The sequence below is a fragment of the Pimephales promelas genome, chromosome 16, assembly GCF_988280905.1.
Source record: "Pimephales promelas chromosome 16, fPimPro1.hap1.1, whole genome shotgun sequence".
NCBI classification, from domain to species: domain Eukaryota; kingdom Metazoa; phylum Chordata; class Actinopteri; order Cypriniformes; family Leuciscidae; genus Pimephales; species Pimephales promelas.
In genome coordinates, this window is record NC_142784.1 from 8,608,162 (window position 1) to 8,630,905 (window position 22,744).

At 45.0% G+C, this 22,744-nt stretch overlaps 1 protein-coding gene across 1 annotated transcript in view; it reads right to left on the bottom strand.

Moving 5' to 3' along the window:
* pcp4b (Purkinje cell protein 4b) overlaps positions 1 to 22,744 on the bottom strand; it is a 47,554-nt gene that overhangs the window by 7,191 nt on the left and 17,619 nt on the right. Inside the window, exon 2 of the mRNA XM_089120942.1 lies at positions 3,067 to 3,118. Within this exon, the coding sequence (XP_088977068.1) occupies positions 3,067 to 3,118 (52 nt within the window). The remainder of the gene's footprint in view (positions 1 to 3,066; positions 3,119 to 22,744) is intronic.

A 22,744-nucleotide genomic window follows, 5' to 3' on the forward strand; every position in this document is an offset into this window, starting at 1 on the left:
AGATGAACAATGACGCTGACGTTTTAATGCTCTCATAAGAGAGCATAAACCACCCACAAACACAGTCTCAGCATGTTTGAGTGAGGGGCCCGAAGAGGTGGTCTCATCGGGGAATGCTCACTGTAATGCTCACTCTAGTGCTGAAGCACCCAGAGATGACCGCGGCTACACAAACAGGACGATAGTGCAAGCCTGCTGTGAGCACTCACATTCTCATTGAAGGCGCAACATTCTGAGCTGTGAAAACAGCTGTTTTTTGCGAGATCTACAGCTGTCTACGCTGTAACACCAACACCAGTTTGAAGAGGCGTTCTCCTGAAGAAGCGATGCACAGAAGCTGGTGCAATTATCGCATGCCAATATGCATTGGCTAATTTTATTTTACTTGAAGTAGATAGGCTCTCGCAAGCGATCCCCATTTGTCAGAATCACTTCTGACTCACGTTGTAGTGATCTGACGAAGGGGAACTATGGTATGCAAAAAATGTTTAGCAATATTTGGTGCCAAACTACTAGTACTGACTGGTTGCCTAATTTAAGGCATATTATCGTTTTTATTTATTTAATGTTTATTTATTGTTATCTAGAACATAAATTAGGGATTTAAAGTCTAGGCAATTCAAGATAAAGATTCAACTCTGGATGTTGGTTTTTGAAAACGATGAACCACATATAAAGTAAATGCATTAAAAATGCTTTTTAAATGCTTTAAAAAACAAAAACATTGCCTGTACAGCATGGTTTTAAAAGACTTTCAAGCCCTATTCATGAAAGTACCAGATGTGAAGGTTTATTTTTTGTAATGGTAAGAAATTGCAGCTCAGTAGTGAATACCTTTGAGATGAAACAGCGCATTAGTCTGTTGGCAAATTCAATAGCAATTTAAGCAAGGGAGGAGGAAAACCTTGACATACACGTTAAGCACAGCAAGATCCTTTAAATATACCTCTAGAGAGAGCAGGCCTCATGTTTCAGTCAATACATGAGTGGTTTTCTCACCATGTTCCTTTCTCTGTTTACACAAATGAATGTTTATACCAGAAATTACATCTCACAATTCAGACTTTATAATTGCACGAAAAAAAAATCATGGTACTGCTTGTTGCTGAACTCAAATGATCGATCTTTAATTCTCAGGCCCTGTTTTCACCTGGTATTTAGATGTGTTTTAGCTGATCGGATCACAAGTAGATGAAGACGCATTTCCGTTTACACCTGGTCTCTTTTGTTCACTTTCAACCACTTCTGTCCTGATTTATTTGAGGGAGGAATTTTCCACAATAAAGACCCTAAGAAGCTTTAAGTTTTACAACAGTTATGCTTGGGAAGTACAACAGTTATGGGCTTGGGGAGCTCGGAGCCCTCCCCCGGACAGCACGCCAAATACGCATTAAATCTTATCCACCCTAATTATATGTAAGTGTGAACTCGTGAAATCAGATGCTACACGCCATCATTTCGACTACTTTGCCTTGACATTTTCTGCAATAATATTTTTTTATTATGATTACACTGTCTGTCTGGTACATTTGTCTTATAGATTGTGTGTGTTTGTGTGTGTGCGCATTTTATATTTTTTTTTATATTAATTAAATTTAATATAGTTTATTGAAATTATTGTGTTTACATACAAAATTACCAAAATATGATATAAACAAAACAAATAATGACAAGTACTGTAAAAAGATAAAGTAGTATGCAATGTATAAAAGATAACAATTGTATTTTGGGACTGGGCTAGATAAGGCTCATGTGCGGCTCTGTTTTGGTTTACTTAAGGCTTATAATTGGTACCAAGAATAAAACCTATTCTGTCTCAGTGTAGGGCTAGTTATTAAATGGATGAGGGTCTGGTTAAAAGCTGGTGTTGATATGCTTTACCAGTTCTGGCCCAGTTCAGGCCCTGTAATGATTATTAAATGGCTGAGACTTGGGCTAGTGTTGGCCCATGTGTGGTCCATGTCTTCAGTCAAGATCTAAGCCACAATAAGGCTGTCATTCTTTGCGGTATGTGGGCCGAGGGTGAAACGGAGCTGAGTCGGATAAAATTTGCTATGTGGGAGAGTGTTGTGTGTTTATTGGCAGTACCAGGTCCTGTACTTGCTGTGCAGCAGCAGCAGATCTATTATTTACGCCAATACCATATCAACATTATCGCAACGTAAATGTATTTAATAATATAGCAAATTTGAGAGGGGAATTGATTTCATAAATCCAAGAAGTTAAATTATTGAGAAATGAATTGTAGCATCATGTGTTTGCTTGAAATTTAGATATTTCTATTTGGCTTAAATTATCCAAATACATTTTGTGGTCACTGAATGGTATTTGGATTTAACGGGAAGCTTTTGAATTTACTATAATGTGTACTATATGTAGTATAAAATCATTTGTGATACTAGAGTAAGAGAGTTGGTGCTAGCATTACACTATTATGTTCTCATGTCTAAAGCATCATCTGCAATTCCGTGAAGATTTAAGCTTCAGTGAAACCAGCCTCCTTTGAGATGCAGTTCTTATGCCTTGCCCAATAAGCTCTGTAACTCGCTCTCCCTGGGGCTTCAGCATCCTCAAGAGCATTACTTCATCAGGTAGAAAACCAACAACAGAAAAACCCTCAAGTCTTTTAAGTCTGATTTAGAAGTATGGGCCAATTTGTTGGTTCAGATTCATTTAGTTGCCCTTTTCATAAGAAAACTCTGAGGACTGTGTTCATTGCTTCAATGCTATTCTTTTTTTGCCTCCTTCTTCAACCTTTTTTTCATACACAAGCACACAATTTTAAATGCTTACCAGACTCTTTCTTCCTTCACTGAGCAGAGTGCAGAAAATTATTGTTGTCAGGGAATACTTTAAAATGCTTATGCCTGAAGATTTCAGATGGGATGCTGGGCTTTTCTGTATGCTTAAAGGTTGTTTGGGGCAAACTCAAAAACGTGATGAATCTCTTCTTTTCCAAGACAAAGAATTCCTGCGACATACTGTTTGTATTCACTGTAGAAGCTGCCATAAAGTGATTAAAGATCTATGATGTGTTTGGTTTTGTGTGGAATATGTTCACAGTACCTTGTGCCCCAGAGGTTTTGCTGTTGCCACCAGCTGCTCCAGATCCTTGCCTCTGTTGAAATAAAAAGAAAAGGAACTAAATAAAAAAAGCCAGAATCACATGAGGCTTCATTACTTCAAAACTCTCTGTCAACCCATGAATCATGAGGACCCACTGAGAACCAAAGAACTGTGGGTTTTACCAGATCTCTGATCAGTTTTCTACATTTGTAGACGTTTTAAGTAGACATTAGTATAATTAAAATGAATAATGGTAGTTAGTCTTATTGGCCTGTTTAGCTGAGCCATTCATAAAACAAACAAAACAAGCCCTGACAATTGATCTATGGCTAAGCCACGCCCCCTCCACTCACTCGGACAAGCACGGCTCGGGCGCTATGGCAGCTGTCACAGTAGGAGACATTTCACAGGAGGCAATTGGTGATTTTTGGAGACAGAAAAATTATATATCATCTTGAAGTCACCTAAAGGGCATTAACTATGCAGTGGAGGGTTATATTAATAATTTTATTGTTGAGAAGGTTGATGAAAAGCTTCAAGTTAAAAAGCAACTGAATATCTGTTAAAGTATGTCACCCGCCTCCCGGAAGGCGGGACCTCGCTCTGTGTTGTGGATAATAAGGCGGCTTAGGAGGAGGACGAAGGGATGGTGAGAGGAGGCAGACAAGACCAAGGCGGATTGGAAGGAAGAGAGAAGCAGCCACGGCAGAGATGATGGACAGAGTGGCCAGGTGGTGTGGACCCACAGCTCAGCCATGACGATAGCCCACGGCGGAGTCGATGGAGGGAGGAACCATGATGGTGAAGTAGCTGACAACATCCAGAGGACGACCAACAGAGATGGAACCATTGTTAGGGGAGCCCAAGGCACAGACGTAGACCCGATGGGACTAAGCGACACCGCTGGCTCTGGTGACCAAGGGGGAGGGAATGCGTTGAACGTCCAAGAGCCAGAGCCAGTGCAACCGAGGACCAAGGTGGAGCCTGCTGGAGCTAAAGGGGTGGAGAGATGGAGCGCAGTGGATGGCTCGCAAGTCCTTGGCGTAGGTGGAGCCGGAGGGATGAGGGAGCCTGATGGAGCCACAATGCCAAGGGTCTCTGGTGGAGCCTAGTAGCCAAGGGGAAGCCAACAGGTCAAGGTGAAGCGATAAGATTGGCAACCCAAGGCAGAGCTAGGGGATCCACTAGCCTAAGCTAAGCTTGTGAAGGTAAGATCTGAGGCTTTTCTGTGCAGCATGGCATTAGAGGGGAAGATGGAGGGCTTATGGCAACTAGCTGAGGAGGGACTGAAGGACTGGCATAGCTTAGGAGCGGAGGCGAGAGAGGGAGGCTAGGCGGGATCAGTGATGATAATTCTGAGTTAATACAGGATCATGAAACAGTCTCAATACAGGGCACTGTATTAGTCTTAGTGCTGGGCAGCACCAGAAGATGAAGGTACCGATGGTTCAGGGTGGGGTAGGGTGGGAAGTAGTACCTCTGTATTCAAATCTTTCAGCCAAATCTATCCAAGACCACCAGTACCTGGCCAGACTCACTCTGTGGCTTCAGCTCTGGGGCGATGGTCGGCGCTGTCCTCTCTTCCTTGGGTTCTGGCTCAAGCAGAAGCCTGCTTTCTGCCGGGGACTCTGTCTAAATCACAGCGGTCAAGGGTAGTGGTGGGCTGGGCTCTGGGTCTGGATGTACAAGGATCAGGGGTAGACACTCTCCACACATCGAAGTATCGCCTCCCTCAGTCAAGTCAGTCAATTCATTGGGTATCTGGGAGGTCTACTTGATGGTAGTAGTTAAACACGATTAAATACAAAGATTTGATTGCCTCATCATTGTATTGAGATCTAACAGCGAGATGGCAAAACTGAAGAGCAAACTCCATAATGTTCTGGCCACTTCGGGCCAGAGTGGCAATCTGCGCTGCTTTATCCATTGTAGGTGCGGTCATCTGTCAGAGGGTGTTGCAGGAAGAACAGGCAGATGACGCTCAGGTTCACAAAGACTTTAATAATCCACATTAGAATACACAAAACAAGGCAGGCAAACTAAAATAACCTCAACACTTCAATGTGACCGGGCAAATGAACACTGAAAAGACTGCAACTTAAATACAAAGCAAATGACGGAAATAATGATGAACACTTGTGCTGAATAAATTAATCTCTGTGACAACAAATAAGTGGCAGGAAACTAGACAAAGCAGACCAGGAAACTAATGAATACAAACTAAAAGTCCCTGAAAACGAAACTAGGATAAAAAATAAAACTGAATATCTGTGACAGATAAACATGAAGCAGGGCAACAACTCCCTGTGTGATGGAGATTATTGAATGCAGTTACAGTGCCCCTAAAATTCAAGATATCAGGGCAAAAATGCCCCTGTAAACAAGTCTTTGTCTCATATTAATAGCATATGATATAATTATAATATCACATGAGTAATGAGCGCAATATCACCCAAGTGCTGTTTTTGACAAATGTGATATTGATTTTATACATCAATTCAATAAATAAGAAGTTAATATTGTGTTAGCCTTGTGTTAGTGTCTCTGAGAAACACACAACGGTGTTTCGTCTCTAAATGAATCCATGTCTTGAGCAAATCAATTGGGTGAATCAATGATTCAATGGCCCATTCAAAAAGAGAACCATTTACTTCATTCATGAATGAATCATCCGTTTGATCGAATCGAATGAACAAATGACTTACTCATGTAGACATTTACCACCACCTATTGGCAGTTTTAGTTTCTTATTTAGAGTAGACCTATCACTTCATAAAAAAAGTCATACTTTGGGGATAGTTTGAAAAAGAAAATTCAGTTCATTTACTTTTATTCACCCGTGTGTAACTAGGTTTATGTATAATAAATTGTATGTTGAATCAAATATTTATTTCTAAAGCTATACTTTTTGTAATGTCTATTTGATGATTTTCTCATTAAACACAATAATGACTTTAAATGATCTTTTGTGAGAAATTTCTCAGCCAAATCTGATGTACAATTAAATTGTTTAATTACATTAATTAACTGACACATCATTAAAAAAATTAATCGCTTGACAGCCCTAATATAATTCCAATCAACATATTTACTAGTGTCTGATATATTTTAAAAGGAATTTATTTCCCTGTCTGCTGCCTTTGACATAACACATTCTTATTGTTAAATATTTTATGTTGTTGTTGTTGTTTTATGGAAGACAATTAGGAAAAAATCCCACATATTTTGTCCTCAAAAACAAAGTTGAGAGGGGAATGTAACCAAGTAAAAGAAGTTATATAACAATGAGATAAAGAGTATTAGAGGTTTGTGGCTTAAAAAGTAATTGAAAATGCTGTTTATGATAGTTATAGCTGCAAATGCACTGATAAGAATAGAAATACTAAACCCAAAACCATCATTAAAAACAGAGGAGAAAAAAAAAACATTAGCTAGTGATATTGATTTCAACCAAACCAAGTTTCAGGAACTTTTTCAGCCCATTTAAAGGGTAAATAAACCCCTGTCAGAGCCTGACTCCACCCACTGGCAATATTTTAAAAATGCTGAAAAAGTGGGCGGACCCCAGTGGAGATAGAGAGGACGAAATAGATGCTAAAACACTCTATCCTGATCGTTTTCAATACTTGCAATTCCAACTCCTGACTCGCTACAGTGGTTTTGACGAAACAAGCTGTTTTTTTATACTGCCAAGGGCGTAGCTCGGGTGGTGAGCTGAAACCTGCGTACGTCACGAAGTGCGAAACATCCAATAGGAAAATTCAACTGCAGTAGCTACCGTTCAACCTGAAGAGGGCAGCACTAAGACGTTTTTACCATAGATATGTATATAAAAGATAGATGTGTTACGGTGGAGTTTCCATCGTCACCACCGGCGGCCATCTTGTCACAGACAAGCTGATGTAAGATGAGTGGTCAGCACAAACACAAATACTCTTATCTCGTTGAAATCTTGACGGATTTACAAACGGTTTGGTTTCTTACAAACGTTATTAACGTGGCTATAATTATCTGGATGATTATTTATTTATACACTTTTTATTTATTTATTTATTTACTCTTTATTTCAGACCAATGGGTCCATATCAAAAACACACAAAGTAGAACAAGAACAATACATACAGACCTCGATTTACAGAAACCATACACATTCATAAGTACGCAGTGTCATAACTACATCTCTGACGTTTATAACAAAATAAACCATTTGAAAATCGGTAGAAAATTGAGCAAGTTATGGTAATTAAAATAGTACATGTGCCATTAACACAATGTTACGAGTGAGCGAGCTGCCTGTGACAAGATGGCCGCCAGGTGCAGACGTCGACCTCCATTGGCCAGCAGCGTGGACGACATATCTAGCCTTTATATAGATATCTGTCATACTTTATATAGATATCTGATATATATATGGTTTTTACACCATATATAGAAATGAAACACTTTACACACAAATGTTAAAAAAGTTACTCGAATCAATGACTGGTATTAATAAAGATCCATTCTTACAGATCATTAACTAAAAAAGTTGGTTTAGTGTTTAGTTACTCTTTAAAATCTCATGCTCGGTTAGAGGATTCTGCTTGGATAAAATCAAAAACATTAAAGCATGCATTTTGGCAGTATCATGTGAAAAAAATATCAGTTTTCTTTATAATCTTTGATGATTTTTTTTTTTTTTTTTTGATATTCCACCAAACAAACCAAACTGGCTGGCCCTGAAGTCAAATTCTAAAATATGGGGAAAATGGGGTGCAGTTAAACAGCTGAGCGAGCGAGAAGGCATCGCCAAACATGTTCTCCCTGGGCACATGCTCTCCTGCATTATTAACTGCACTTTCACTGAATTTCAAACAGTGTTTGTAGTGCTTTGATGTGAGGAGCTCAGGCAACCTGCATGTCTTTTCAGGCAATGTTCAGCCTATACACGAGCACAGAAAATAACCCTCTGGACAACCACACTGCCATCCTGTTTTAGTCTTTTTAATGAAAGCTTCCGTCCATTGTAACAAAAAATAACACTTGATTGAATGTATAAATATTCATAGAGGGTGCTTCTGGTGAACCTTCTGTCAGATTATGCCCATGCAGTGAAAATGTTATATTTGACTGATGTGTTTAATTATAAGAAAATAAGGGCTGATCTCTTATCAGACCTTGAGACTCTTAGCATTGCTTTTATCGGCACTCAGCTGTGTGATTTTATCTATATTCCTTGGTAATTTTAGTCTAGATGCTTCTTTGTTTCCTAATTTTTAGATGATTAATTTATTTTATTTTATTGCATGGTAGAAAATATAATAATTTTGAATTTCTGTTTTCTTTCTGTTTTATTTTCATAGTGCCATTTGAACTTTTAGTTTGTATTGTTTTTCTTTGTATAATGGTTTGATTTTCTTTCCAGTGTTTTCTAGTTAATTGACTTAAAAAGACTTTCATGGATGTAAATTGCTGATGCACTGTACTCTGGGTAACAAACACACTACTAAAATGTTTTAATTTAAAATTAATTTGATTTGAAAGAAGAATTTTGGATTGTAGATGCAACATACTTTTTGTATGCAAAGATGCAACATAATTTTTTTAACAGTTGCGAAGTAAATTCGAAAATCAAAATTTAAAAAAAAAATTGCATTATAGGTCCCCTTTAATGGCTCAAATACAGGACTTACAACTTTCCCCAGACAGCAATATTGTGCCGGCCCAGATCTGGAAATCCAAAAAAGAAATCCTTACATGATTCTTCCAGGCAGCAACTCTGTGATGACCAATGGAAGTGCAGACAATGAAGCCGAATGAAGTGACCCCCCACCCGATGCAGTTGGCAAGTAACAACAGTAATAAGCAACAGCGCAGCGATTCAATTACTGTCCGTGTTAATTTCACAACCTCCAAATTCCCAATTACTATTCACACCCACAATCATACAACGCAGAGGTGTCTGTACTAAAGCAACAAACTGTGAAAAAAAACTGCAAAGTTCTAATTATTTTTCAAGAAGGAGAAACACACTCGCGCACACACACACACACACACACACACTCCCCATGGGCTGCAGCCATAATCAAACCGCAGTGCTGGCAATTACAGAGGACTTCTTTAGAGAATGTCAGACGCTCAAGCAAATCTCGTTTCCCCTCAGCACCCTGCTGAAAAAAACAATAGAAACCATTACAGAAATGGTAATGGTTTCCACTACAAAACCATTACAAACCATCAGCCGTTAACCATTAAAACCATTACAAAATGGTGTCCATTATGTAGTGTGTTTTGGGCCATATTCTATTAGGATGTTTAGGTTTCCAATACAAATTTGTATTGGTAATGATATATTTAATGGTTTCAATTGCAGTTTGTATTGGTTCTCATTTGTAATGGTTTCCATTACAAACTTGGTCATGAGTTGTATATATTTAATGGTTTCCATTACAAATTTGTATTGGTCATGATTTGAATATATTTAATGGTTAGGACAATATGTGTGGGTCAGGGTTTGACCTGATCACTCCCGACAAGAGCTGTTAAACCTGAAATCACATGGGACCAATGTTTTGACCAATGGCTATGACCAGTTTTAAAAAATCTAGCCTATTAATCATGTGTAGCCTACATTTAATCATTATTATCAAACCAAAGGAAACACTAAATTTATTGGAGTCCTAATGGTTCATAATGGTGTCCAGTAGATACCAACATGTAACCTATAATTTTCAAAGGTGTTCTACTGGTCCTTAATGGTATCCAATAGAAAACATATACCACCGATTGAAGAAAGCAAATTACCAATAGAGACTTACTAGGACCATCACAGTTTTAATTAAAACAAAAAAAGACAAAACCACAAATTAGAAGAAAGAAAATTTCCAATAGAGACCTACTAGGACCATTACAGTTTCCATTAAACTCAATACATTTCACTTTATAACCATTAAAACCATTAGGAATTCTTTTATGGTTTCTATTGTTTTTTTGTTTGTTTTTTTTAGCAGGGTTTAAACTATCACTATCAGTCAAACCGTCACATCTACACATTTTCCAAAGTGGACGAACGTGATTATTTCATGTCTTGTCGTGATACCGGTTTGGGCACTGGAGTTACAGGAGTTTCTTCCCGTTGCTAAGCAACGGAACTAGGTCGAGTATTTAAAAGGTTATGGTTAACACGGTTAACGTGGTTTAACGTCGATTTAATATGTTGTTTTAGCGTACCTTTTGCTTAAACGAGGAGCTGGGGGACGCCGGAAAAATAGACATTTTACTCATTAGGCTGCTTCATCAAAAACGTGACATTTAGACGTTTTCTTCTGCGTGGATCAAGGCAAATGAATTCTTTTCACCTTGTAAATAATAAATGTTTTTTGCATTTTAAATAATAGAACATTTCTCAGTGATCGTAAATAAAACAAAATTCCATTTTTCTCGGTTTGATGGATAACCAATAGGTCGTTAAAGCAGAGGTCGTTACGTGTAGAATAGGTCCGTACTGGAGCGTGTTAAGGCAAACGTGTAAGTTTCACGTTTGAGGGGGTTAAACCGTGACATCTACACATTTTCCAAAGTGGACCATTTAGGCTGCTTCATTAAAAACGTGACATTTAGACGTTTTGTTTCGGCGTGGATCAAGGCAAATGAATCCTTTTCACCTTGAAAATAATAAATGTTTTTTTTTGCATTTTAAATAATAGACCATTTCTCAGTGATCGTCAATAAAACAAAATCCCATTTTTCTCCGTTTAATGAAAACCAATAGGTTGTTATGGTAAGTTTAAGTTTCAGTTTAAGTGTAAGTTTCACGTTTTGAGGGGGTTAAACCGTGACATCTACACGTTTTCCAAAGTGGACCAACGTGATTAGTTCATGTCTTGTCGTGATACCGGGTTGGGCATTGAAGTTACAGGAGTTTCTTCCCGGAACTAGGTCGAGTATTTAAAAGTTTACGGTTAACACGGTTAACGTGGTTTAACGTAATACGTTGTTTTAGCGTACCTTTTGTTTAAACGAGGAGCTGGGGGACGCCGGAAAAATAGACATTTTATTCATTAGGCTGCTTCATCAAAAACATGACATTTAGACGTTTTGTTTCGGCGTGGGTCAAGGCAAATGAATCCTTTTCACCTTGAAAATAATAAATGTTTTTTGCATTTTATATAATAGACCATTTCTCAGTGATCGTCAATAAAACAAAATTCCATTTTTCTCGGTTTAATGAAAACCAATAGGTCGTTATGGTAAGTTTCAGTTCCCATTCAGGGAACTTCGAGCTGCGTGTAAACGCCGTGGGAACGCCTCTGCGTGACGAGTCATGAAGCACGTATGAAATCTGTCCAATGGCGAGACGGAACGTCATAGGCGGGGTGACGTATCGACCAGGAAACTATAAAGCATCCCCGAAACACAAGCGCAACAGCTTCTGAGTCTTCACAAGCGCTCTATGTATGAATATTGTCTGTCTGTCTGATATTGTATATATATTTATATTGGAAAATATGGCGAGCAAACAACAGCAGAATTTCAGAAAGTGTGTTCATCCCTACCCTCGCTTCATCACGGGTGGGGATACACACGATCTGTGTGTTGTTTGTTTGGGAGTGCAGCATGCTCAGTCGGCTCTCGAGGGGGCCGGCTGTGAGCACTGCGAGTGTCTGTCCATGAAGACACTTCGCTCCCGCCGGGCACTCTTCGAGGAGAGTGGTTCGGTGCGCGCTCCCCGCGGCTCGGGTCCCGCTGCTGCCGAGGCACAGCGAAGGCTTGCGTCGTGGGGTTCGCAGATGGATCTATCAGCGGGGATTGAGACGGGCCCCGGCCTTTCTCTGCCCTTACCTGGTAGATCCAGTGCCTCAGTTCTCGCTGCGGGGGTCCGCGTTGCGGTTTCTCCTGCCCGGGCTGAGGCGCCATCACTTCAATTATCCAGTTCTGAGGAGCTGGATGTTGAAAGTGTGGATGCAGAGTCTATGGACTCAGTGGAGATCGGGGACTCGCCATCCCAGTCTCCCATCCCCCAACTGTTCACGAATGTAGAGCTGATGGAGGTTTTGACTCGGGCTGTGGAAAAATTAACCATTGAATGGCCAGTTGAAAAACAAGAGTCGAGAGTAAAAAGTAAAATGGATGAGAGATTTTTAAAATCACACTCACTACCTCCACGCCGGTGTTTGCCCTTTTTCGTGGAACAAACCAGTGTCAGCTAGAATTTTGACACAACAGACCTCTATGTACGCTAATATTGCTGGGTCTAGGGGACACGGTTATGGGGCGATGCCGAGGATGGAGGAAGTTTTGGCGAGCCATCTTTCTCCTGAGACGGCATCGTCTTTTAAAACACCGGCGTTGCCCACCAAGCCACTCAGAAATACTTCGGTTTTGGTAGGCAAAGCTTATTCAGCGGCGGGACAGGCAGCATCTTGCTTGCATACGATGGCCATCCTCCAGGCGTATCAAGCAGATCTGCTGAAGGATATGAGCGAGGGGGAGGTCGTCAGCACTGACGTGATTAATGAGCTGCGTCAGGCGGCAGATATTTCTCTCCGTGCCACCAAGGAGACGGCCAGATCAGTCGGCCGCTCTATGGCAGCCCTGGTGGCCACGGAGAGGCATTTATGGCTAAATCTGGCTAATATGAAGGAGAAAGATAAAGCTTTTCTCCTGGATGCGCCGCTGTCGACCGAAGGTCTCTTTGGTGGTTCTGTGAACGCAGTGATTGAGAGATTCCAAGAGGGAAAAAAGCAGGCAGCGGCGCTCCAGAAATGTCTCCCCGTCCGTACTCATCCTTCGGGGGCTGCTGGGCGAGAGCAGCCCCGCCCGTCGGGTTCCTCGCATAGGGCGCAGCAGAAGAAGAGCGTCGCGTCTCGGGCTCCTCCCCAGCAAAACTGGGCTGAGACGCGGCGTTCTCAGGCGAGGTCTTCCCGGGATAGAACCGATCTGAGGACGGTTATTGTCGCCAGGAAGGCTTCGTCGAAGAAGTCCTGACGCCACTGGTGTCAGGCTACTGAGGGTGGTCCCCACCGTGAGACAGAGGTGTTCGCCGCTGAATCCGGCGCCCGCTCTCTCTCGGTGCCCTCAGGGGTTCGTTCTGCCAACCCTGCCTGTAATGGGGGGTGCAGACGGTCCCAGCGAGCGATTTCCCGAGGGACGCTCGTTTGCTCCGAGGAGCGATACAGAACGGTCGTTGAACCCTGCCTGTGCGCGGTCACAGGGCGCTGTTTCTGTTTTAAAAACTACTCCAGAGGCCAGTCTCGAGAGGCTGGTACCCTTAGTAGAATTTCTGGTAGAATGGGGAAGTCTTCCAAATATATCTCGTTGGGTCCTGCAGACTATCGAACGCGGGTACGCGATCCAGTTCAGGTCGCGTCCACCTCGTTTTCGGGGGGTTTTGCCCACAGTGGTGACCCCCGAGCAGGCTCTGGTTATGGAACAAGAAGTGAAAGCTCTGCTAATGAAGGGGGCGATAGAACGAGTTCTTCCTCCCGACAGAGAGCTGGGGTATTACAGCCGGTACTTCATTGTTCCGAAGAAGGATGGGGGGCTGCGTCCGATTTTAGACCTGCGCCTCTTAAATCGGTCAGTAGGGAAGCTCAAGTTCAAAATGCTGACTCTCAAGCAGATCGTGTCACAGATCAGGTCCGAGGACTGGTTTGTCACGATAGACCTAAAAGACGCGTACTTCCATATCTCCATCCTTCCGCAACATCGGAAGTTCCTGAGGTTCGCTTTTGGGGGCGAAGCGTACCAATATCGGGTCCTTCCATTCGGCCTAGCGTTATCTCCTCGAACCTTCACGAAATGCATGGACGCGGCCTTGGCTCCGCTGCGTCTCCAGGGCATTCGCATTTTAAATTACATCGACGATTGGTTGATTCTGGCTCAATCAGAGCATCAGGCGATTCGGCATCGAGATGCCGTCCTCGCCCACATCAGAAGGTTGGGGTTGAGACTCAACGCCAAGAAGAGTGTGCTTTCGCCAGTTCAGCGGACCACTTTTCTAGGCGTGGTATGGGATTCGACGACGATGCAGGCACGTCTGTCGCCGGCTCGTATAGCCTCGATTATCTCGACTGTCACGCAAGTGAAGCTAGGCCAGTCACTCACTGTAAAGGAATTCCAGAGAATTCTGGGTCTGATGGCAGCAGCATCCAACGTGTTACCGTGCGGCCTGCTGTACATGAGACCACTACAGTGGTGGCTCAGGACCAAGAGGTTCTCCCCGAGGGGAAACCCGCTCCGCAAGATCAAGGTCACGCGACGTGGTCTCCGTGCCCTGGCTATGTGGAAAGAACCTTGGTTCCTGTCCCTGGGACCTGCGCTGGGAGCCCCGTGTCGCCGGGTAACGGTGACGACGGATGCCTCTCTCACGGGCTGGGAAGCGATCATGAGTGGTCGCTCGGCCCGCGGGCTGTGGCAAGACCATCATCTCCGATGGCATATAAATTGTCTAGAGATGATGGCGGTGTTTCAGGCTTTGAAACACTTTCTCCCAGACCTCAGAGATCATCATGTTCTTGTCCGGTCAGACAACATGTCTGTGGTCTCTTACATAAACCACCAGGGGGGTCTGCGCTCACGTCCATTGTACAAGCTGGCGCGCCAGATCCTGTTGTGGTCCCAGGGGAAACTTCGGTCGCTGAGAGCGATTTATATCCCAGGATACTTAAATCGGGGAGCGGACATCCTGTCGAGGCAGGGGCCGAGGCCCGGGGAGTGGAGACTTCACCCCGAGGTGGTGGAGCTCCTTTGGAGACACTTCGGTCGGGCCGAAGTGGACCTCTTTGCGTCCAGGGAGAACTCACACTGCCAGCTGTGGTTTTCCCTGAGTCCTCCAGCTCCATTGGGGCTGGATGCGTTGGTTCAGGAGTGGCCGAGGGCACCCCTGTACGCTTTTCCCCCGATTGCTCTGCTCCCAGGGGTTCTGGAAAGGATTCGCCAGGAGGGGGCCAGTGTACTTCTGGTGGCCCCCCGTTGGCCAACCAGGGTATGGTTTGCGGACCTGATTTCCCTTCTCGAGGGTCCTCCTCTGGAGATTCCGGTCAGGAGGGACCTTCTGTCTCAAGCGGACGGGGGGATACTCCACCCCCGTCCGGAACTGTGGAGGTTGTGGGCTTGGCCTCTGAGGGGGCCCAGCTCATAGATTCAGGTCTCTCGACTGAGGTCGTGGAGACCATCCTCCAGTCCAGAGCCCCATCCACGAGGAAGTTGTATGCCTCGAGGTGGAAACTGTTCACCTCTTGGTGTGGAGAGCGACAGTTGGATCCAGTTAACTGCCCGTTGCCGGCAGTGCTGGAATTCCTTCAGGAACGCTTCTCCACAGGGTTATCGTACTCCACACTAAAGGTGTACGTGGCGGCCCTATCCGCTTACCATGTCCCTTTGAGTGGAGCTTCTCTTGGGAGACATCCCCTGGTAACCCGTTTCCTTCGTGGTATCCTGAGGCTGAGGCCGGTAGTGCGTACGAGGGTACCGACCTGGGATCTAGCGGTTGTGTTGGAGGGGCTCTGTTTAGCCCCTTTCGAGCCCATTGATGAGGTGCCTGAGAAGTTTCTTACTCTCAAAACCATCTTTCTCCTAGCCATCTCTTCCCTAAAGAGGATTGGAGATATTCAGGCGCTGTCGGTGTCCCCCTCGTGCTTGGAATTTGCTCCCGGTATGGCGAAGGCTTTCATCCTCCCTAGACCGGGGTATGTTCCGAAGGTTCCAACTGCGGTTGTCAAACCTATAGTGCTACAGGCCTTCTGTCCTCCTCCGTTTCGGACACCAGACCAGGAGAAACTAAATCTGCTCTGCCCGGTGAGGGCCTTAGACGCATATGTCCACAGAGCTGCCCTGTGGAGGGAATCAGAACAATTATTTGTCTGCTTTGGGCCTCCTAATAGAGGTTCTGCGGCGTCTAAGCAGAGAATGAGTAAGTGGGTGGTCGAGGCCATTTCACTTGCTTATGAGTCCTCTGGTCAGCCTTCTCCCTTGGCTGTCCGGGCTCATTCAACCCGGAGTATGGCTGCCTCTAAGGCATTTTTATCAGGAGTTCCCTTGTGTGACATCTGTGAGGCGGCAGGATGGTCTTCACCTCACACATTTGTGAAGTTTTACCATCTGGACTTCAGCTCCACCCCTGGGGCTCAGATGCTTTCGTCAGAACGTGCACTCTGATATTCATACATCGGACACCTGCTCGCATGGCGGCGTTGGTATTAGCGTTCCCACGGCGTTTACACGCAGCTCGAAGTTCCCTGAATGGGAACGTCTCTGGTTACGTATGTAACCTTAGTTCCCTGAAGGGAACGAGACGCTGCGTGTCTATGCCATACTCCCAGCATGCCCGTGAGCGCTTGCTTCAGTCCTATCAGAAGCTGTTGCGCTTGTGTTTCGGGGATGCTTTATAGTTTCCTGGTCGATACGTCACCCCGCCTATGACGTTCCGTCTCGCCATTGGACAGATTTCATACGTGCTTCATGACTCGTCACGCAGAGGCGTTCCCACGGCGTTTACACGCAGCGTCTCGTTCCCTTCAGGGAACTAAGGTTACATACGTAACCAGAGACGTTTCAGTTTAAGTGTAAGTTTCACATTTGAGGGGGTTAAACCGTGACATCTACACGTTTTCCAAAGTGGACGAACGTGATTATTTCATGTCTTGTCGTGATACCGGGTTGGGCACTGAAGTTACAGGAGTTTCTTCCCGTTGCTAAGCAACGGAACTAGGTCGAGTATTTAAAAGGTTACAGTTAACACGGTTAACGTGGTTTAACGTCGATGTAATACGCTGTTTTAGCGTACCTTTTGTTTAAACGAGGAGCTGGGGGTGGGGGACGCCGGAAAAATAGACATTTTATTCATTAGGCTGCTTCATCAAAAACGTGACATTTAGACGTGTTTTTCGGCGTGGATCAAGGCAAATGAATCCTTTTCACCTTGAAAATAATAAATGTTTTTTGCATTTTATATTTTATATGAGACCATTTCTCAGTGATCGTCAATAAAACAAAATTCCATTTTTCTCGGTTTAATGAAAACCAATATGGTAAGTTTCCGTTAAGTGTAAGTTTCACATTTGAGGGGGTTAAACCGTGACATCTACACGTTTTCCAAAGTGGACCAACGTCATTATTTCACGTCTTGTCGTGATATCGGGTTGGAGAAATGTTGTCTTTGCCACTTTGTTTGATTTAATCACAACAATTTAACGAAAGCAAGAATGGGATTTGAACTCAAGTCTTCTTGATTAAAGCCCAACTGAGCCACTGAGTCTGTTGAGTTCAAGAGTGTTTTGGATGGGTTTTTTGCGGGTTTGGTTTTATTTGTTGGAAAAATAAATCTAGAAATATAATTTGACACAAGAGGGCAGTATAGCCCTATTTATGGTTTTGAGTTTAAACTATCACTATCAGTTAAACTGTGACATCTACACGTTTTCCAAAGTGGACCATTTAGGCTGCTTCATTAAAAACGTGACATTTAGACGTTTTTTGTTTTGTTTTTTTTTCAGCGTGGATCGAGGCAAATGAATCCTTTTCACCTTGAAAATAATACATGTTTTTTGCATTTTAAAAATTAGACCATTTCTCAGTGATCGTCAATAAAACAAAATCCCATTTTTCTCAGTTTAATGAAAACCAATAGGTCGTTATGGTAAGTTTAAGTTTCAGTTTAAGTTTCACGTTTGAGGGAGTGAAACCGTGACATCTATACGTTTTCCAAAGTGGACCAACGTGACGTCTTGTCGTGATATCGGGTTGGAGAAATGTTGTCGTTGCCACTTTGTTTGATTTAATCACAACAATTTAACATAAGCAAGAATGGGATTTGACTCAAGTCTTCTTGATTAAAGCCCAACGCCATCAACTGAGCCACTGAGTCTGTTGAGTTCAAGAGTGTTTTGGATGGGATTTTTGCAGGTTTGGTTTTATTTGTTGGAAAAATAAATCTAGAAATATAATTTGACACAAGAGGGCAGTATAGCCCTATTTATGGTTTTGAGTTTAAACTATCACTATCGGTTAAACTGTGACATCTACACTTTTTCCAAAGTGGACCATTTAGGCTGCTTCATTAAAAACGTGACATTTAGAAGTTTTTTTTTTTTTTTTTGGTGTGGATCGAGGCAAATGAATCCTTTTCACCTTGAAAATAATAAATGTTTTTTGCATTTTAAATAATAGACCATTTCTCAGTGATCGTCAATAAAACAAAATCCCATTTTTCTCCGTTTAATGAAAACCAATAGGTTGTTATGGTAAGTTTAATTTTCAGTTTAAGTGTAAGTTTCACGTTTGAGGGGGTTAAACCGTGACATCTACATGTTTTCCAAAGTGGACCAACGTGATTATTTCACGTCTTGTCGTGATACCGGGTTGGAGAAATGTTGTTTTGGCCCCTTTATTTGATATAATCACAACAATTTAACGTAAGCAAGAATGGGATTTGATGACACGAGATGACACCGGCTCTATTCGCAGATTATAGAATCTTGCAAAGGTGTTTGGTGTCGCCCAGCCTGCAGCTCTGCAGATGTCTGTTAGCGAGGCGCCATGCGCTAAAGCCCAAGAGGAAGCCACACTCCGAGTGGAGTGGGCCGTCACACCAAGGGGGCACGGTCGACCTTGCTGTTGGTAAGCCAAAGCAATGGCGTCCACTATCCAGTGAGACAGCCGTTGCTTTGAGAGAGCCCTTCCCTTCTGGCTCCCCCCATAACAGACAAAGAGCTGGTCTGAGGTCCTGAAACACCGCGTTCTGTCGACGTAGGCACGGAGCGCACGTACCGGACAGAGCAGTGCCAAGGCTGGGTCTGCCTCCTCCAGGGGCAGCGCTTGCAGGTTCACCACCTGGTCCCGGAAGGGAGTGGTAGGAACCTTGGGCACATATCCAGGCCGGGGTCTCAAGATCACGTGAGAGTAAGCCGGCCCGAACTCCAGGCACGCTTCGTCAACGGAGAATGCGTGCAGGTCCCCTACCCTCTTGATGGAGGCCAATGCAACCAGGAGTGCTGTCTTCATGGACAGAAACTTTAACTCTACCGATTGCAAAGGCTCAAAGGGATGCCTCTGCAGAGCACTTAGAACTACTGAGAGGTCCCAAGAGGGCACGAGGGGAGGACGAGGTGGATTTAGCCTCCTCGCTCCCCTCAGGAACCTGATGACCAGGTCGTGCTTTCCGACGGACTTACCTGCTACTGCATCATGAGACGCAATGGCAATGGCCCCGACATAAACCTTAAGGGTGGAGGGCGACAGCCTGCGCTCCAACCCTTCTTGCAGGAAGGAAAGCACGACACCGATCGAACATCTCCTGGGGTCTTCTCCGCGGGAAGAGCACCAGTTGACGAAGATGTTCCACTTCAACGCGTAAAGGTGTCTCGTGGACGACCCCCTAGCGGAAGTGATGGTTGCCACCGCAGGTGGCAGAGAACTCAAACCTACCTCGTCCCGTCCAGGAGCCACACGTGTAGCCTCCAGAGATCGGGACGAGGGTGCCACAGGGTGCCCCATCTCTGAGTGAGTAGATCTTGTCTCAGAGGAATAGGCCAAGGAGGTACTGTCGCGAGGAGCATGAGTTCGGAGAACCACGTCTTGGTGGGCCAATAAGGGGCTACCAGCAAGACCTGCTCCTCGTCCTCCTTGATCTTGCACAACACCCGTGCAAGAAGGCTCACTGGGGGAAACGCATACTTGCGTGGGCCCCGCGGCCAACTCTGCGCCAGTGCGTCTGTGCCGAGCGTGCCCTCGGACAGGGAATAAAACTGGGCACAGTGGGATGAGTCCCGAGAGGCGAACAGGTCTATCTGTGCCTCCCCGAACTGGTCCCAAATCAGCTGGACCGTCTGGGGATGGAGTCGCCATTCGGCGGAGATAGGGCGGACCCGTGACAGCTCGTCGGCCGCCAGGTTCCGGTCTCCTGGAATGTACACTGCACGAAGGGACCTCAGGTGCTTCTGACTCAATAACAGGAGGTGGCGAGCGAGCTGCGACAACCGACATGAGCGTATACCCCCCTGGTGGTTGATATACGCTACCGTAGCGGTAAAGTTTGCTCTTCTCCCGGTTGACCCGAAGGCCCAGACGGGCTAGGTGCCGGAGCACCAGGTCTCTGTGTTCGCAAACCTGTTCTCGAGAGTGTGCTAGGATCAGCCAGTCATCGAGATAGTTCAGGATGCGAACCTTGTGTTCGTGAAGGGGAACAAGGGCTGCCTCGACGATCTTCGTAAAGATGCGAGGGGACAGAGCTAACCCGAGAACCGCGTACTGATATGCCTGGCCCTCGAAAGCAAACTGAAGAAACGGTCTGTGTCGAGGCAAAATGGACACATGAAAGTACGCGTCCTTCAGGTCTATCGCTGCAAACCAATCCTGGGGCCGGACGCATTCGAAAATGTGTTTGGCTGTGAGCATTTTGAACGGCAATCGATGAAGAGTACGGTTCAAAATGCGCAGATCCAGGATCGGTCGTAACCCACCGGTCTTCTTGGGGACGATGAAGTAGGGGCTGGAGGGACCGTCTCGATTGCACCCTTCGCCAGCAGGGTCGCAATTTCCGCTCTCATGACCGGGGCATTGCCACCGATCACTGTGAAGCGAACTCCCCTGAAACGGGGAGGAGACCGTGCGAACTGAATCGCGTAGCCAAATCTGATCGTTCTGATGACCCATCGGGACAGGCTGGGGAGCTCTAGCCAGGCTCCCAGGAACTGAACCAGCGGGGTCATGCGAACCACAGACGTCCCCCCGGAGGGGCAGCGAGGCAGGGAGACCGGCATGCGCACAGGAGTTACCCCGTGCGGGTGCACAGTCGAGCCCCGTTCCCCGACAGAAGAGACCAGGGAAGGACCAGCGTTCCACGGGGGTCTGTTCTGCCGGAGGTCTGGTGATAGAGGGGGAGGGGAGTGGTGTAGTCGAGGGACGACACATGCTCCCTTCCGCACCCTCAGAGACAGAGAGGAATGAGTGAGGCGACGCGCTGTGACGTCGTGGGTGAGCAGCGGGGAGCTGAGAACAAAAGATTCTCCCCCGGCCCTCCACCGGGGGAAGGAGGGGGCCTGCTACCGCCTCCTGGGAAACACTCGACTTCATCACTGAGCAGCCCGTCTCAGGAACGCCGCTTCGCCTGGCGTTTAGCGGGGCGCGCGGCCTGAGGGGGCTGTGGCGCTCTCCTTGAAAATACTTGGGGCATCCTCAGCCGCATCCTCACTTCCCGAGGAGTCAAGCCCGCCTTGTGATGCTGCGATCGACATCGCATCATCCTCTGGAGCGCCGAACGAAACAGACGGTACTTGCGAAGAGGCAAACGCCTGAAGCGATTCGGCGCTCGCTGGCTCTAACACTGGGACGGTGGGTGTGGCCAGAGGAGCTAGCGTCGGGGGTTTGTTCCACACAGTCACCGATAAATCACCCTGTCCGCCAATCGAAGAGCTTCTAGAAGAAGCAGAACGAGTAGCGGACGCGGGGACTCTCACTTTTGTCAGATCATTGAGTCTAGATCGCAGTGTAGAGATGGTCATGTTCCCACAGAAGGAACATGAGTCATCCACGAACGCTGCTACTGCATGCTGAATGCCCAGACACACAGAGCAGCGATCGTGACCATCAGAAGATGACATGAATCGACCACACCCAAAAGAACACGGGCGAACCATCTTTAAAAAGACGTGCCACGTGCAGCTCTTTCAATGGAGAGGAAGAAATTCACTCTTTCAGCGCTGAGGCATCCAGGGAGAAGTGCAAAGTGTGGCAGACCACTGCTCAGATCGCAGGCAATGCAGAGTCTCTTGGTACCGCCGTCACACCAACACTGAAGAGGATGCTCGTCTCGAAGAGTTGTCTCAGTGAAACTGGCTTTAGGAGTGAAGAAGTCTCTTGGCTCCGAAGCAAAAACATACTGCGGTTGCGTTCACTTCCTCCTTTTATACCCACGGGGTGGGGCGGAGTTACGCTATGCAAATTTCCGCAGCCCCAAGGCATTTAATGCCATTGGCTCGTTTTTAAATACTCGAAGATGATTGGCTTTCTATGCGAAACCCCCATTCTCCCTCATTCCGACGTAACTCGGAGTGACTACGAAAGGGAACATATACCACCGATTGAAGAAAGCAAATTACCAATAGAGACTTATTAGGACCATCACAGTCTCAATTAAAACAAAAAAAGACAAAACATGCCACCAATATAAGAAAGCAAATTACCAATAGAGACCTACTAGGACCATTACAGTTTCCATTAAAACCAATACATTTCACTTTATAACCATTAAAACCATTAGGAATTCTTTTATGGGTTTTTTTTGTTTGGTTTTTTTTCCAGCAGGGCAAAGAGTCCGAGAAGACAATGTTCAAGGTAAACATGTTTCTTTTGTTGGCTTCTTCTTGCACAACCACAGAAATCAAGAGCTGAGAGAGGCTCCCTCAGCAAAAACATAGTGTCACCGCTCAGAAAACCAATTATGTTGCTATGGTCTCTGCGTTTGGAGGAAAGTGCTTTCTTTAGCATTTAAAACTCCAAATCAAGGTTGTTGCAGCAACCTTGTTTTGCATAGAAATTGAAAAAAGCTATTATAATTACCTCTTTCTGAAGAGCAGAGATATCAAAAGCTGTTCATGTTACATATAAATCCTGCATAGCAGAGTCTAGTGCAAAGAATGTTACACACTCTAAAAATGCTGGGATGTTTCAACACATGTTAGGGCCAAATATGGGCAAACCC